General features: G+C 59.0%; 1 protein-coding gene across 8 annotated transcripts; it reads left to right on the top strand.

The window, feature by feature from the left end:
* Positions 1 to 35: 35 nt before the first annotated feature.
* On the top strand, positions 36 to 13303 carry LOC101670481 (zinc finger and SCAN domain-containing protein 2). Of its 8 annotated transcripts, XM_045086398.1 has the most exons (5): positions 1467 to 2252; positions 5480 to 6325; positions 8589 to 9473; positions 9603 to 9744; positions 11116 to 13303. In XM_045086398.1, exon 3 carries the CDS (start codon positions 8617 to 8619, stop codon positions 9226 to 9228), a length of 612 nt encoding a protein of 203 aa, XP_044942333.1. In that variant the 5' UTR covers positions 1467 to 2252; positions 5480 to 6325; positions 8589 to 8616; the 3' UTR covers positions 9229 to 9473; positions 9603 to 9744; positions 11116 to 13303. The 8 variants fall into 8 exon arrangements, with proteins under 8 accessions (XP_044942336.1, XP_044942333.1, XP_044942332.1 ...); XM_045086401.1 differs by lacking the exons at positions 1467 to 2252; positions 5480 to 6325 and adding an exon at positions 36 to 1065; XM_045086397.1 differs by lacking the exon at positions 5480 to 6325.
* The last annotated feature ends 336 nt before the right edge of the window (positions 13304 to 13639 follow it).

Raw genomic sequence — 13639 nt, 5'->3', positions numbered from 1 at the left:
TATCCTCAGGACCAGGACAGTGACCTTTAGGCACCAGCCGAGCAGCTTATCACGCCTGGTTCTTGCTGGGAGTGGGCGGCGGTGTTCTCTTGCCCTCTCCAAACCAGTCTGGTATCTTCCCACATCCCTACTCAACCTCTACCCACCTCCACCCCCCCACCCCCGCCTCAGAGGCCCCTTCCAAAGCAAGGTGCTGGGACCCTGGTGCTGACAGGAGGACCCATGGCTCCCGTGTGGGCCTGTGGCCTTGGCTGGTGTCCTCCCATAGGAGGGAAGGGGAATTGCCAGAGAGCTGGGTGGTGGGGGTACTAGGGTTTGGATGGCCGGGAGGTGCAAGGAAAAAGCGGGGACCATGCATTCTCTAGGAGGAGGAACCGCATCTGCCTGCCCCTCCCAGGGGCCCAGCGGCTTCTCTGAACTCAGGGAAGTGCTGCCTCCTCCAGGAGCTGCCAGATTTCATCTGGCTTCTGCTTGGTCGGTCACCACTTTCTCAGATTCTCTTGAATTCCTTTCATGTGGCAGGGGCTCTCCTTGCTGTAACATCACAGAAAGACCTGTGGGGGTGATCCGGTTCGCCCAGGGGACACAGTGCCAGGAATGGTTAGCACTCAGCTGGGTGGCCCACTCCTGGGCCTGGGCTTGGTTACGTCACAAGCCCTGCTGTGAACTCGCCCCCTGGGCCCGCTGTGCCCCGTGGTTGCCATCCCTGTGAGAGCTGGGCTCCCAGTCCAGCGAGGATTTTTCTAGGCCCTAGGTGCTCTCCTGCTTTCCCGGAATGCCTGCCCCCCTCCTGCAGCCCCTTTCCCAGGCTGCCCTGCACAGGGAGCCCCAGTGCCCCGGATCTCAGCACAACCTGCTTTACACATGGGCCGTTGGCATCTTCCACTTTGCCGCTTAGCAAATCCTGAGGCCCAGTCAAGCAAGCCCATCTCCTCCAGGAAGGCACCCCACAGTACCACTCCTGCATCGGGAAGCTGCTGTCTGCAGGGATAGACCTGCCAGACCCCGGAGCCCCGGGGATTCAGGTGCCTGAAGGGCAGCGCAGACAGCCGCTGAGGATCTCAGGTGGGACTTTCTATGCCATTGAAGGTGTCCTCATCCAGATGGCCTCTGTCTAATGCCCAAAGCAGTCCAACAGCTGTGTTGGCAGGACTTGGGGTTAATGAGGCCTAAACGCAGCCGCCTTCCCCGTGCCAGTATGAGGAGGTTTGTTCACTCACAGTGATTGATGCCACAGATGGGTGCTTTGGGTCACAGGGGGTACGGGGCCACATCCGTCAGAGCGAAGAATTACTGAGACGGTGTCCCCTTGGCCAGGTCAGGGAATGATAACACGTTGGCTCACTAACAAGCTTACTGTGTGCCAGGTACTTGGGCCACCGCAACAAACGGGACTTAAGCAACAGATATTTATTTCTCACAGTCTGGAGGCGGGGAGTCCAAGCTCAAGGTGCTGGCAGATCCGGTTCCTGGTGAGGGCCTATTTCCTGGCTTGCCCTTGACTGCCTTCTTCCTGTGTCCTCACATGGCGGGGGGACGGGGGAACACGCCCTCTTGTATCTCTTTTCTTATAAGGGCACTAATGTCAAGGAAGATCCCAGTTAGAACCTCATAGAAACTTGATTGCCCCCCAAAGGACCCAGGTCTGAATGCCATTACATTGTTGGGAGGGAGTCAGGGCTTCAGTATATGAATTTGGGGTGGGGGACACAATTCAGCCAATAGCAACCACGGTCCCTGACCTTGAGTTGACGCACCTTCATGGGAAGTCACTAATACACATGTAGCTCAGTCCGCTCTTGAATACATTGTCCCAGCTCCAGCTCCCTGACAAAGCTTTGTTGTTCACTATGTCATTTAGCCTCACTGTGAGGTCAGTGACCGTGGCCGGGGAGTACTCCAGGGAAGAGGGGATGCTGCGGCCCACCAGGTCATGTCACAAACCCAGGGCAGACCCAGGCTGCCTGTTAGCCAAGCTCCTTCCATTGCCACAATCAACGGCTTTTCCAAGGGTGGCCTGGCATTGTCGACTTTAATTTTCATCCCCCTTCGTTGTAAAATAGTAAAAGTAGGCCAGGGAATGCTTGGGAAGAGGCATGTCGTAAAATCAGAGAGGAAGGTCAGATCTGTCTCAGGGGTTTACAATCCCGAATGCTCTAGAGCATGCGGAGAGAAAAGGGTTTCACAGGCGAACAGGAAACAAACATAAGCAGATCAAGATCGTCAAGGCCTTCCGCCCTGTCCACCTCCAGGTAAGTGCGGGACTGCGGTGGGATCCACAGGCCAGATGAGCTTGGAGCTGGGACTCCCAGAACTGCCGGCGTCATCCGTGTGTTCCTTTGTTAGAAGCAGGCTGGGAGCGAAGAAGAATGACCCAGGAACTGGGGAAACATTGGCTCTTTGGCAAGCAACCTAAGCCTTGAGTCAGCCAGCAAGCTGGCAGCCACCTCAGGAGGCTGGGGCTTCCTGCTTTTCAGCCCCAGCCCTGGGGAGCTGCCGGAGGACGAGGCTGGGAGGCCCACGGGCAGGTGCACGGATGGGGTCGGGGGGGAGAGCGGGACCAGCGGAGACTTGGCAGACAGCATCTGGGGGAGTGGAGGATGCTTCTGAGAACATTTCCTTTTATTCTTTAAGTCATTTGGCTAAAAAAAATATCTGCCCTCGACCTTTTGGCAAGAGGAGAAGTTTTGGGGCCAGAAACAGTATGTTTTCATGTGTCACTGCTCTCACTGGATCATGGCAAAGAGAGGAAAATGAACGGCATCCCGTAGGTTGTCCCTTGGGTTACTCAGACCGGAAGGGGGCAGTGCCCTAGACAGGCACTGTCCAGGAGAACTTTCTGGGGGTGAGGAAAATGTTCTATAAATGTGCCGTCCAAAACCACGGCCATCGGCCTCATGTGCCTAGTGAGTACTTGAAGTGCGGCATGAGAAGCTGCGGAACTGAATTTATGTGGGTGCAAGTTTAGTATGGAAAGAAGCACAGGGTTTTCTCCAAACAGGGCTCCATCCCATAAAAAGGAGGTCTCCACCTGTGTTAGGAGGCCAGCTGCAAATTTAAGGACTCAGTTGAATTGATCCTAGGTCACATCTTGGGTCTGAAAGTCAAGGAGAGAGAACTTTGGAGTAGATGAGACCTTGTACCCACAGCCCCACGTCTCCAACCGTGCGTCGGCGGGTCTCCCGGCCCTCGCTGCCAGGGCTGTGGCTTTGCCCGCAACCCCTCATTCCTTACGCTGCATCAGCATGCTGGCAGCTGCAGCCTACGGATGTGTGTGCATTCATTTGCCAGAGGTCCGCTGGGGGCCTGTTCGATGCTGGGCCCTTGGGATCCAGAGATGCCGGAAACACAGCCCCTGCCCTTTGGAGCCCACGACCTGGTGGGAAAACAAAGGTGTGCGCTAAACTGCAGTTTGAAGCCAGAACACGGTGCTTTGGAACGGGGTGTGTAGTGATCCCTGTCCAGTTAGGGGAGATGGGAGGAGTGAGTCAGGAGGGAAGCGGTGACCCAGCTGAGCAGAAAACCCTGGGATGCCGCCCAAAGCAGGAGGAGCTGGAGGAACCCCAGGCTGGGATGTGCAGGAGCAGCTGTCTGGGGCTGGCTGGGAAGCACATGGGGGTGCAGGGGAGACGGTCCATCTAGCATGCCCCCAGCCCCTGCGTGTGGGAGAGAGGAGCAGGGTCCCCGCCAGGGCTCCGCTGAGCTGTCCACACCTCTGTCCACAAGGGGGCCACACGCCTGCTGTTCCCTGGGATGCTTTGGCTGGGAGCAACCTAGGCCTTTGTTAGGGTCCAACATCCAGCTGTCACATGAGCCTCGTGGAGGGGTGGTGGCTGCCATGCCCACTACGAGCCCCACCTGGGTGAAGAAGGGTGATTTCGTTTGCAGAAAGACTCCCCATCTCCATTCAGTTGTGTCCACCACAGCACATGAGAACTGTGGGGGGAAATGTATATGTGTGTGTGTGCGTGTGTTGCGCGGGGTGCGTGTGTATGAAACCAGAGAGATGAAGTGACTCAGAAGAACTCAATCATTGGCAGAGCAGAGACTGGAGGCTTCCCGGAACCTGGGGGCCCTGGGAGCCCTGGGCCCTTGGCATCGCCCACTGAGACAGGGTGGGGTTTAGGGGCTGTCGTCTCCCTCCCACGCCCATCCCCCAGCTGTGTGCCTTGTGGCTTTGGCATAGCTTACTTAGAAAATGCTGCTAAAAACATGAGTGATATCTTCGGGTGCATTGTTGGTTTTGTTTTTGAAAAACCTGGTCATTGACTAAGTGTCCCCATTTGTCCTGTAGCCTGTAGAAGGGATGGCAGCCGGTAGCTCTTGGCAGCGACAACTTTTGTAGCAAGAGCTGGGCAGGTGGGAGGCGTGGCTGTTCCGTGAGCAAAGCTCCAGCACCTGGGCAGAGGGCTGCGGGTCATCAGGGGTTAGAGGGTCCTTTTGGCAATGTCATGAGAACATCTGTCCTGCTGGGTTCATTTCTTTTGGCTTCCCAGAATTCCCTCCCTGGTGCCTCTATTTTATTTATTTATTTTTAAAGATTTTATTTATTTGTCAGAGCGAGTACAGGCAGACAGAGTGGCAGGCAGAGGCAGATGGAGAAGCAGGCTCCCGCTGAGCAAGGAGCCCAATGTGGGACTCGATCCCAGGACGCTGGGATCATGACCTGAGCCGAAGGTAGCGGCTTAACCAACTGAGCCATCCAGGCGTCCCTGGTACCTCTATTTTAAATACCAGTCTCCTTGGGATGTCTAGCTCGAGAAGCACCATTTAGCTCAGTGTGCTGCCACGGGAACACCATGGATGGTGTGGGCTGGGGGGTCCTGGAGAGGCCGGAAAGGGCCGCCAGACGCGGACCTGCTGGGATCAACTGGTTCACAGAGCGAGGTGCGATAGCCCGCAGGGCCGATCTTCAGGTCTGGTGCTGAGAATAAGGATTGAGTGTATTTCCGGGTGGACCTTGCCAGGAACTGTATGGTTCCCAGGAGGGCCCACTGAAACCTGCCGAGGGGCGGGGGCTGCCTCATGGGACCAGGAGGCCTGTGTCTCCCCAAGCCCCTCCTCAGGGTTGATGCCACCCCAGCAGCCACGTCCACCATCTGTTGTAAGATGCTCTGCTTGGCCCTCCACCTGGCAGCTACCAGGGGCCACAGAGAAAAAGGCTACTTGATATTCCTCTAGTACTTTCCACTTAAAAATGATCACTTTCCCTTCTGGCCTCTTTATCTATGAAGTGTAAATTCGAAAGCACTTATTTTTTAAAAAATTTTTTTTATTTTTTTTACTCTTGACAAGCTTATTTCCAGCCACGATCATTGCACCGTGTTTCTGTTTGGGGGTCTAGGTACCAGAGTGATGCCAGGAAGGCTGAGCAGGCTGGTGGGCCTGCCTTCCCGGCGGCCTCGGCCACTTAGGGCTGCGGGTCTCCAGGGAAGCTGCGCTGTCTCAATTTTCTTTTCTTTTCCCATCTATAAAATAGGATAACGATACCCCTGCAACCTAGATGGCACCTGGTTATTGGAAGGCTCCCATGAGATAATGTATGGAAACGGCCTTGTAAAAAGACAAGGTATAGGTAAGGGGTGTTATTATGGAAAGACAGGTGAAAGCTGGGATTCAGCCCAGCCCTGTCCACGGAGGTGTCATTGGTGGCTCTTTTGTGGGGTATCTTGGCTTGAGCGGAATGGGTCCAGTTCAGAGAAGGCAGGGACAGTTGGGGTGTCACTTCTTCCGTGTCCCCTGGCGCCCTGGTGGCATAAACCGGGCCAGAGGGTCCGGGGTGGGGTGGGGGAGGCTTTGGCAACACGGTGAGTTCGGGCAGTTGCTATTCTGCCCCTGCGATGGCTGTCTGCCACCCACGACACCCCGCTCCACAGGCTCCCCCGCTCCACAGGCTCCGCAGCCGCCTGCCCTCACCCCCCCCACCCCCGCTTATGCCGCCAGCGCCCCCACACCCCGCTTCCTGGGCTCTGGGGGCCAGGCTGTGGGCCTGGCCAGGCCAGCGCGGCTTTAGGATGAGGGAGGTGAGGAAGAGGCTCGAATTGCCGGCTTGGGGCCTCGGACGATCCTGAAATGGGAATGGCTGAGGCGAGGGGCCCGGGAGCTTGGGGTGTCTCGCCCGGCGAGGCGTTCTGCTCCCGATCCGGCTCCCGCCCGGTTCCCTCTCCTGCCCGGGCGGGCGCAGCGCTCGCAGCCCTGCTTTTTCCGCCAGCCAGGTCGTTGGCGAGTTAGACCTCCCAGCCTCACGGGGCTGCTGTGCGGCTGCGGCGACGCTGGCGACTGCGGCGCTGCGGAGGAGACCGACGGGCTCGGGAGGCGGCGCCATGTGAGTCCCGGGCCGCCGGGGCTGGGGCCGCGGCGGGAGATTACCGTATTTATCGAGGCCGGTGCCGGACCCTTGGGGGCGGGTCACTGCGGGCGCGCTACCGTATTTGCAGGGAGCCGCGCAGACCCTTTCCTGGAGCGGGGAGCGCCGCGGCTTAATTACGTATTTATCCGGGGTTGCGTGATCCTCCCGGGGGTGCTGCGGGAGCTGGGGGGTGGGTTGCATCCGCGCCCCGAGGGAGCCGGGGCTTGCAGCGGGTTGGGGTGGGTTGCGGCAGCAGGGTGGGAGGCCTACGTATTTTCGTGGGGGCGAGGTTGCGGCGCAGAGTTTACCATATTTCTCCAGGGTCTCTCGGGCCACGGGAGTTTGCACGGTTGTGTGCGGAGGTTGGGTGGGTGGGGTCAGCTGTTTTGATTCATGCAGCTATTTCATAAAAACGGCGGTGCGGGAAGCTGGCCGTCTTTATGGGGGCGAGGGAGAAGGGGCGCGGGAGTCGCTGCGGGAGAGTTACCGTATTTGCGCTGGGCAGCGCAGACTCTAGAGGAAGGAGCCACTGCTGGAGACCGGAGGAACAGGGGCGCAGCCTGGGCTGTGAGTGCGGGAGGGGATGGAGGAACTTGGGGGAGAAAAGGGGGCCATTGCTTTAGACCTTCTCCGTAGTCGGGGGCCTTACTCAGGGATTTGCCTGGGGAGAGCCCGGAGGCTGCCTGGAGACAAGGCCCTGCTGAGTCTGGCCAAGAGGACTGTGATGGTCTGTCTTTGCAAATGTCAGTGCAGCTAGCTGGGGAAAGCCTTGTGGGTGGGGTCTGCTGCAAGTAGCACTTGTCCCCTTCTCCAGGGTGAGTGTGTGTTCCACGCTGGCCTGGGGAGGGGGAGACAAAGGGGGATCTTGGAGATCCCACTCTGCAGATAGGTCGACTGAGGTTGTAGCAAGCAGTGAGATCTGGAAGCGAGGAGAAGGCCTGCGTGGAGGTCTAGGTCCCTGATGGGGATGGAGGCTGCAGGGGAGTGCCCCCAGCCTACTCTGGAGCAGGTTTGTGTGTTCTGCAGGAGCCCTAGGTTTTTGGGAGGACAGGGAGGTGGTGGCGGCAGACAGTGGCCTCCTCCAGGAGCAGTGGTGCTTTGGATGTCTCTAACTCTGTGGCAGCCAGGAGAGTGGTGGTGGTCATGTGTGTGTGTGTGTGTGTGTGTGTGTGTGTGTGTGTTTTGAGGGGAGGTTAGTTTATGAGCAGCTGGTTCATTGAAAAGAGCTTTTGCCATTGAGTCAGGGAACTTAGGGCCTAGTCCTGGCTCACCTTGTGTGACCTTGGGGGAGCAAGCTGACCTCAGTTACCCCATCTAGAAAGCAGGGCTCAGAAAGGCCCTGCTCCTTCCCCAGGGTTGCTGTGAGGACAGTGGCAAACTATTCAAGAGGAACGCAGTGCCCTGGAGAAGAGAAGCCTCACAGAACCGGCATGAATGGGATAGAGCAGAACTTGGGGGTGTTTGTGGAGCACTGGGCCAGGCGTCTGTATCCTGGGGATGCCAAGAGGAATCAAGCTGAGACCAGCTCCTGGGAGCTTACACTCCCTTTCAAGGCTTTGCAAACCTTTCAGGGGCAAGCCTCATTCAGATAAACAGAGAGCTGCTGCCTTTCATGTTTAATTGAGATCACTTTCAAGTTCACAGGGTTTCTGTTTTGTTTCTTCTTTTAAGCTTCTCAAAAATATCTTCGACCCACAGCGTGACCCCACCCTTCCCTCCAGATTGGGGATGCACCCCGCTCCTTGAGATTCTAATTGGAGAGATAAGACCTATCCAGGGGCAGCCTTACTTGTAATACTAGAAGCCCCCTAATGTCACCTATCGGCATTTATCCAATGGTTCGTGTGGCGGGCCCAGTGCTTGGTGGGGGAGATATGAGAAGGAGAGGGCTCTGTCCTTAGGGCCGGCACAGGGCCAGGAGACAGCGGGGGCCTGACCTGCATGCCCGTGATGACTCGGGGTCATGGGGTTGGGCCATGGGGCTCAGCAGGGGCTGGAGGGGTCAGGGGGAAGAGGTGGCACTTGATAAAGGCCTTAAGAAGGGGCAGGCTGTGATTAGTGGGTAGAGGAGAAAGAGGGGCGTTCACGCTGGCCTGAACAAGACTATAGAGGGGGCCGATGCGGAAGCTGCGGGCAGCCAGTGCGATCTCCTCCCTGAGCTTGGGGGCCGGCTCATCCTTGGGTGCTCCCCCACCGCCCCTCTTCTGACTCCTCTCTCTCTCCGCTTCTGCCTCCCCAGGGGCTGGTGACTGCGGCTGGAAGCGCCCATGACAGAGCTGGCGTCCTCGGGGGGCGGGTCCCCTGCGGGGGACGGGGAGGAGGGCCTGGGGGACGAGCGAGGCCTGGTCATCCACCACCCCGCGGAGGAGCAGCCCCACCGCTGCCCGCTGTGCGGCCAGACCTTCTCGCAGCAGCCCAGCCTGGTGCGGCACCAGAAGGCGCACGCGGGGGGCGGCCGCGCGGCCGCCTTCGTGTGCCCCGAGTGCGGCAAGGCCTTCAGCGTCAAGCACAACCTCGAGGTGCACCAGCGCACGCACACCGGCGAGCGGCCCTTCCCCTGCCCCGAGTGCGGCCGCTGCTTCAGCCTCAAGCAGAACCTGCTCACGCACCAGCGCATCCACAGCGGCGAGAAGCCGCACCAGTGCGCGCAGTGCGGCCGCTGCTTCCGCGAGCCGCGCTTCCTGCTCAACCACCAGCGCACGCACGCGCGCATGCCCGCGCCGCACCCGCGCCGGCCCGGCGTGTTCGGGGAGCGGCGGCCCTACTTCTGCGCCCGCTGCGGCAAGAGCTTCGCGCGCGAGGGCTCGCTCAAGACGCACCAGCGCAGCCACGGCCACGCGCCCGACGGCCCCGCGGCCCATTTAGGCCGCGTGCTCTGATGCGCCCCGGGGCCGGCCGCCGCCCGTCTCCGGCCCCGGGGCCGCGTCCACCACTCCCGGAGAGGGCGCCGGGCCGCCGCCCCCGTTCTGGACGCGATCCCTGGAGACGGGGAGGGCTGGCTCGGGGTCTTGAAGGAGGGGGCCGCTGCCCGGCTTGGGACGCCTCCTCCCGTGTCTTCTCCACCCTCTGGCTGGCCTCTGGGCCCCTGCGTTGGTTTTCCTCATGCTCAGCCGGCCTAGAGTAGGTGAGACCGAAGGGCCACCCAGAGCCCCTCTCAGGCCTGGGCAGGGCTTGGGGGGCGGGCAGGCAGGAGAGGTGGGAGGCCCTGGGCTCTGGGGCTATGACTAGCTTCTTACTAGATCTTCATTCCCAGAATGTCAGAGTTGGAAGCCACCGGAGAGGCCCCTCTCCACAATGCCCAGGCCACCCCCGGCCCCCAAGGCCTCCTGGCCCCATCACTTACTCTCTGGGGTACTTGAGAAGTCACATCACTTCATGACTCAGTTTTTTCATCTGTAAGTTGCATTTAACAAGGGACTTCTCCCTGGGATAGTGTAAGGATTGTAGTTAAACATGACCAGATAAGAGAGGATGACCTCAATGCTCCAGAAACTTCTACTGAGCACCCCGGTGTGTCCCAAGTGCTGTGCTCTTGGGAGGAGGTACAGACACAAAACCTTGGTGGGGGCGGTGGGGACACTTGTTACCAACACGGGGGTTGCAGGCTCTCCTAAGGGACAGACTATAAAGTGCTCTGGGAGGTGGGGGAGGGGACTGGTGTCCCCAAGACCTTCTGATGGCTTAAACTGGGTTCTGGGGTTGAATACAAGTCCTCTAGGGAGAGTGAAGATGGAGGGTCTCTGAGGCAGGGGTCATATAGAGGAGGCTCGTATTTGCCCTACAAAGGAGCTTGTGGCCTGGGAGAGAGGACACCAAGCTGTTTAATGAGGAGAGCATGGTGATCTCAGACATGCAGCTCAAGGAGAAATGGAAGCACTGTGGGGACAGGCAGGAGCCTTGAGGGTTGTGGGGTTATCTGGGCAAGAGAGAATGAGGCCCCTAGCTAAGAGGCTTGACCAAGGGGAGAGCCAGGTCTGGCCCCCAGGTCCCCAATTCCAAGTCAGTGCTCCAGAGCACAGGCGTCGTGAGCCATGTAGCAGTTGAAGAAACTGAGGCTCAGCCAAGCTTGCTCCAAATCTCCCTAAGTGCTTAGTGGTGGAGCAGTGCAAGCCTGGCCCCCAAGACCCTTCATCTCTACCGCACTGCCTGCAAGGGAGGCTCCTGCTGGTGGGAACGTGGAGGGTCGATGGGGGACTGGGACTGGAGAGCAGGTGGTAGGATCCTGGGGAGGAGTGCCCTTGGGTGGTGTGGGGGTCTGGGGGAGCATGGCATCCACAGTAGTGGGTTGGGAGGAAGGGAGTTGGAGTATTGGAGGGGACCTGCACTCACAGAGCCCTTGCTCTGTGCCTAGCCTGTGCCACCACCTTGCTAGGTGCCAGAGACCTGTCTCCACCCTCCACCCTTTCTTAGAGCCTCATGGCTCCTTGGGGGTCAGTGGCCTTCGGCCTGCCACCAGGTGGCCACTGCTATGTGGACGAGTACTTAGTGGCGGAGATGGGGAGATTAAACCGGGACCTGGGACATCCGGAGCTTGAACGCACTGAACTCAAGTTGTCTCAGTGGTAAAATAGACTGATAATCCCAGAGCACTTGGTAGGGGGCTTAGAGGACTGGCTCGAAGCTCCGGACAAGTGCAGGGTGGCCCAGCTGACGGCTCCCACCTAGCCACAGGGCCGGGGGAGGGAGCAGGGGGGTGGTGCAGATGGCTGGGTAGGGCTGTGTCAGAGCCCCAGACCTGACCCTGGTTTCTTTGTCTCCATGAACAGATGTGGAGTGGGCAGGCCCTCTGAGTGGTGTGTCAGGCACATCCGAGCCCAGAGACGAGGAATGGGACCCTGTGGGGGCCTGCCCGCTGGCATAAGGACACGTCCCCTAAGAAGACCTATTTCCGGAGGTGTCCTGCAGAGGGGATCCGTGGAGCCTGGAATTGGAGGCGGCTTTTGTGCCCCGGTGGAAAAACTCCCCCAACCTGGTGGGAGTCACAGCTGGAGGAGAGCTCGTCCTGGCGGCCCGGCCACGGTCCACTCTCCTGCGGCCACAGAGACAATGCCTGTGTGGAGAGCCGGCTTCTCTGCACCTGCCTAAGAGAACTCGGCAAGTCGGTGGCAGACCTGGTTCTAGAGGCAAAGCCTTGCCCAGGTGTGGCCCATACCTGCCGCAGGCGTCGCTCTCAGAGCGACCGTTCTTCGTCCGTGGGAGGCATGAAGCCCTTGGAAAATCTCACAAACGTTATGAACCTTCTCCCCAGGAAAACACGCATACTCATGCAGACACAAAAATCTACAAACAAGTTCAGAGCTCCCGGACACAACCCGCCACTCGTTCTTCACCAGACGTAGAACCTGGGTCACTACACAAGTAGCACTTTTCCCTCCCCCGGCTGAGCTTCCTGCCCTCATCCAGGAATAAAGGATTCTGAGGCGGGGACCCTTCCACTCTCTTCTCCTGGGCCTGACCATGCATCAGGCTTCTAGAACCTTTCCTCCCTTCCGCGAACATTGCTGGAGGCTCGCTGGGCTGGGTTTGCTCTTGTCTGGTTTGGGGCTGCTTGTGGTGGCTACCTGGCTGCTGGTTTTTGCCACGCAGCCTGGACTTCGATTTCACCGTAGAGGTGGCGGGGAAAGCTGGAATTTCTATGGATGTGGGGTGAGCGTGAACTTGGACTGAGGCTACCTGGGGGAGGGATCCTGCTTCCAGCAGCCAAGCCACGGCGGGCCGTCCCCTGCTAGACCAGGAGTTCAGCTGCAGCCGGGCACGGGGTGGAGACAGCTGGGCAGGGAGACCGAGCCTCACTCCTGGGGCCTGCCAGTGCTCTGGTGTGGACAGTGGGACAGGGGTGACCACTTTGGTTTTCACCCTGAGCTGGTTGGCCTGGAGCTCACTGGCCTCCTCAGAATGAACCACTTGACCTGAAGAGATGCGGGCGATTAGGGCTGGAATGGGTTTTTGATGACAACCAACCGGTCATGATGCCGTGATATTTAGTGCAATCCTTGGGGGTGGGGAGAGGCCTATAGCCATGGGATTTGGTTCCAAGCCCAGCAATGTGAGTTGTGTGGGTCACAGTGCAGTTGTTCTGCTGAGAGGTCCCAGGGCCAAGCTACGTTTGGTCAGGCTTGTCGGGAGGCCTCCCCGGCTCCTGGCCTGGGACCTTGCTGGTGGGGTCTCCCATGCGGTCTGGCACAGAGGGTCTATGGGCCATCTGCCATCCGCCTCGTCCTGATATCAGACTGCTCAGGGGAAGAGCAGAGGAAGAGGAGGCAATCTGTGCTCTAGAAGCTTCCATGTGCTCTGACCCTTGGCCCGCCTGGAGGGAGCCTCGCAGATGCACTGTCTTCTCTGCTGGTCGTCCTCTCTCTCCCTTCCCTGTAACTTGTCGCCCACACCCACTGTTGCCTTCTCTGTCTTCCCTGGAATTGCTCCAAAATGTGGCCCTTCCCCCACCCTGCCGATCCCTCTTCTCCGCCAGGCCCTCCATCCTCGTCCTCCGAACAGTCCCTGTGTTGACACGCCATCTCACCATCGGGGACCCCGGGTTGTCCGTGCGCACGCATGTGGATGTGTGTGTGTGGGGTCTCCAGCTAGACTGGAGGGACGGGCCATGTCTTCTCGAAGCCCAATAGGGTCCAGCACAGGGCTGGGCTCCTAACACTCAGGAAATACTTGTCAGCTGGCTGATGGGTCCAGTGCTGGAGGCTGTGTGGTGCCTGGCGGTGAGGAGAGGACCCGTGAGCTCCGCATGGGTGCATCTTGCTGGGTCGTGAGCTGGCTCCCCCGGGGCAGTAATGGCCGTAGGGGCCCTCAGGTCCTCCCCTATCTGGGGCAGCAGGGCAGGAGGGACCCCCGACATGGCTACGCAGGAGTGTGTGGCAGTGGTGTCAGGGCTGGATATTTCTGTTGGCCACTAAGACCGGCCAGGGCTGACCAAGTGGAATAAATGTTCCCTCGACATCAGCTGTGTGACCTGTGGTCATTTGGGGCTCAGCAGGGAGCTGGGAGCAGGGCGGTGGCTTCTAGCTCTGCCTCCGTTCTGTCTCGGGGAGTTATGTTCCATGGTGGCCGAAGGCTGGAGAAAGCATAGCTCAAAAGCCACAGCATCGCAGCGATGAGTAGCTTGGCCACCTGTCCCCGTAAGTGAGTTACTTCCCTCCTGCTGTTGGTGAGGCACTGGTACTGATCACGGCCAAGGCTCACCCTGGAACCTTGCTTCTGTGTCCTGTTCTTTTTTTTTTTTAAACATTTGTTTGAGAGAGAGACAGAGCATGAGCGGGGGGAGGGGCAGAGGGTGAG

This window comes from Mustela putorius, unplaced genomic scaffold (assembly GCF_011764305.1).
Source record: "Mustela putorius furo isolate JIRA1106 unplaced genomic scaffold, ASM1176430v1.1 tig00000929_pilon_pilon_pilon, whole genome shotgun sequence".
Taxonomy (NCBI): domain Eukaryota; kingdom Metazoa; phylum Chordata; class Mammalia; order Carnivora; family Mustelidae; genus Mustela; species Mustela putorius.
The sequence above is the reverse complement of the archived record's forward strand: the minus strand, read 5'-3'. Positions and strand labels throughout refer to the sequence as shown.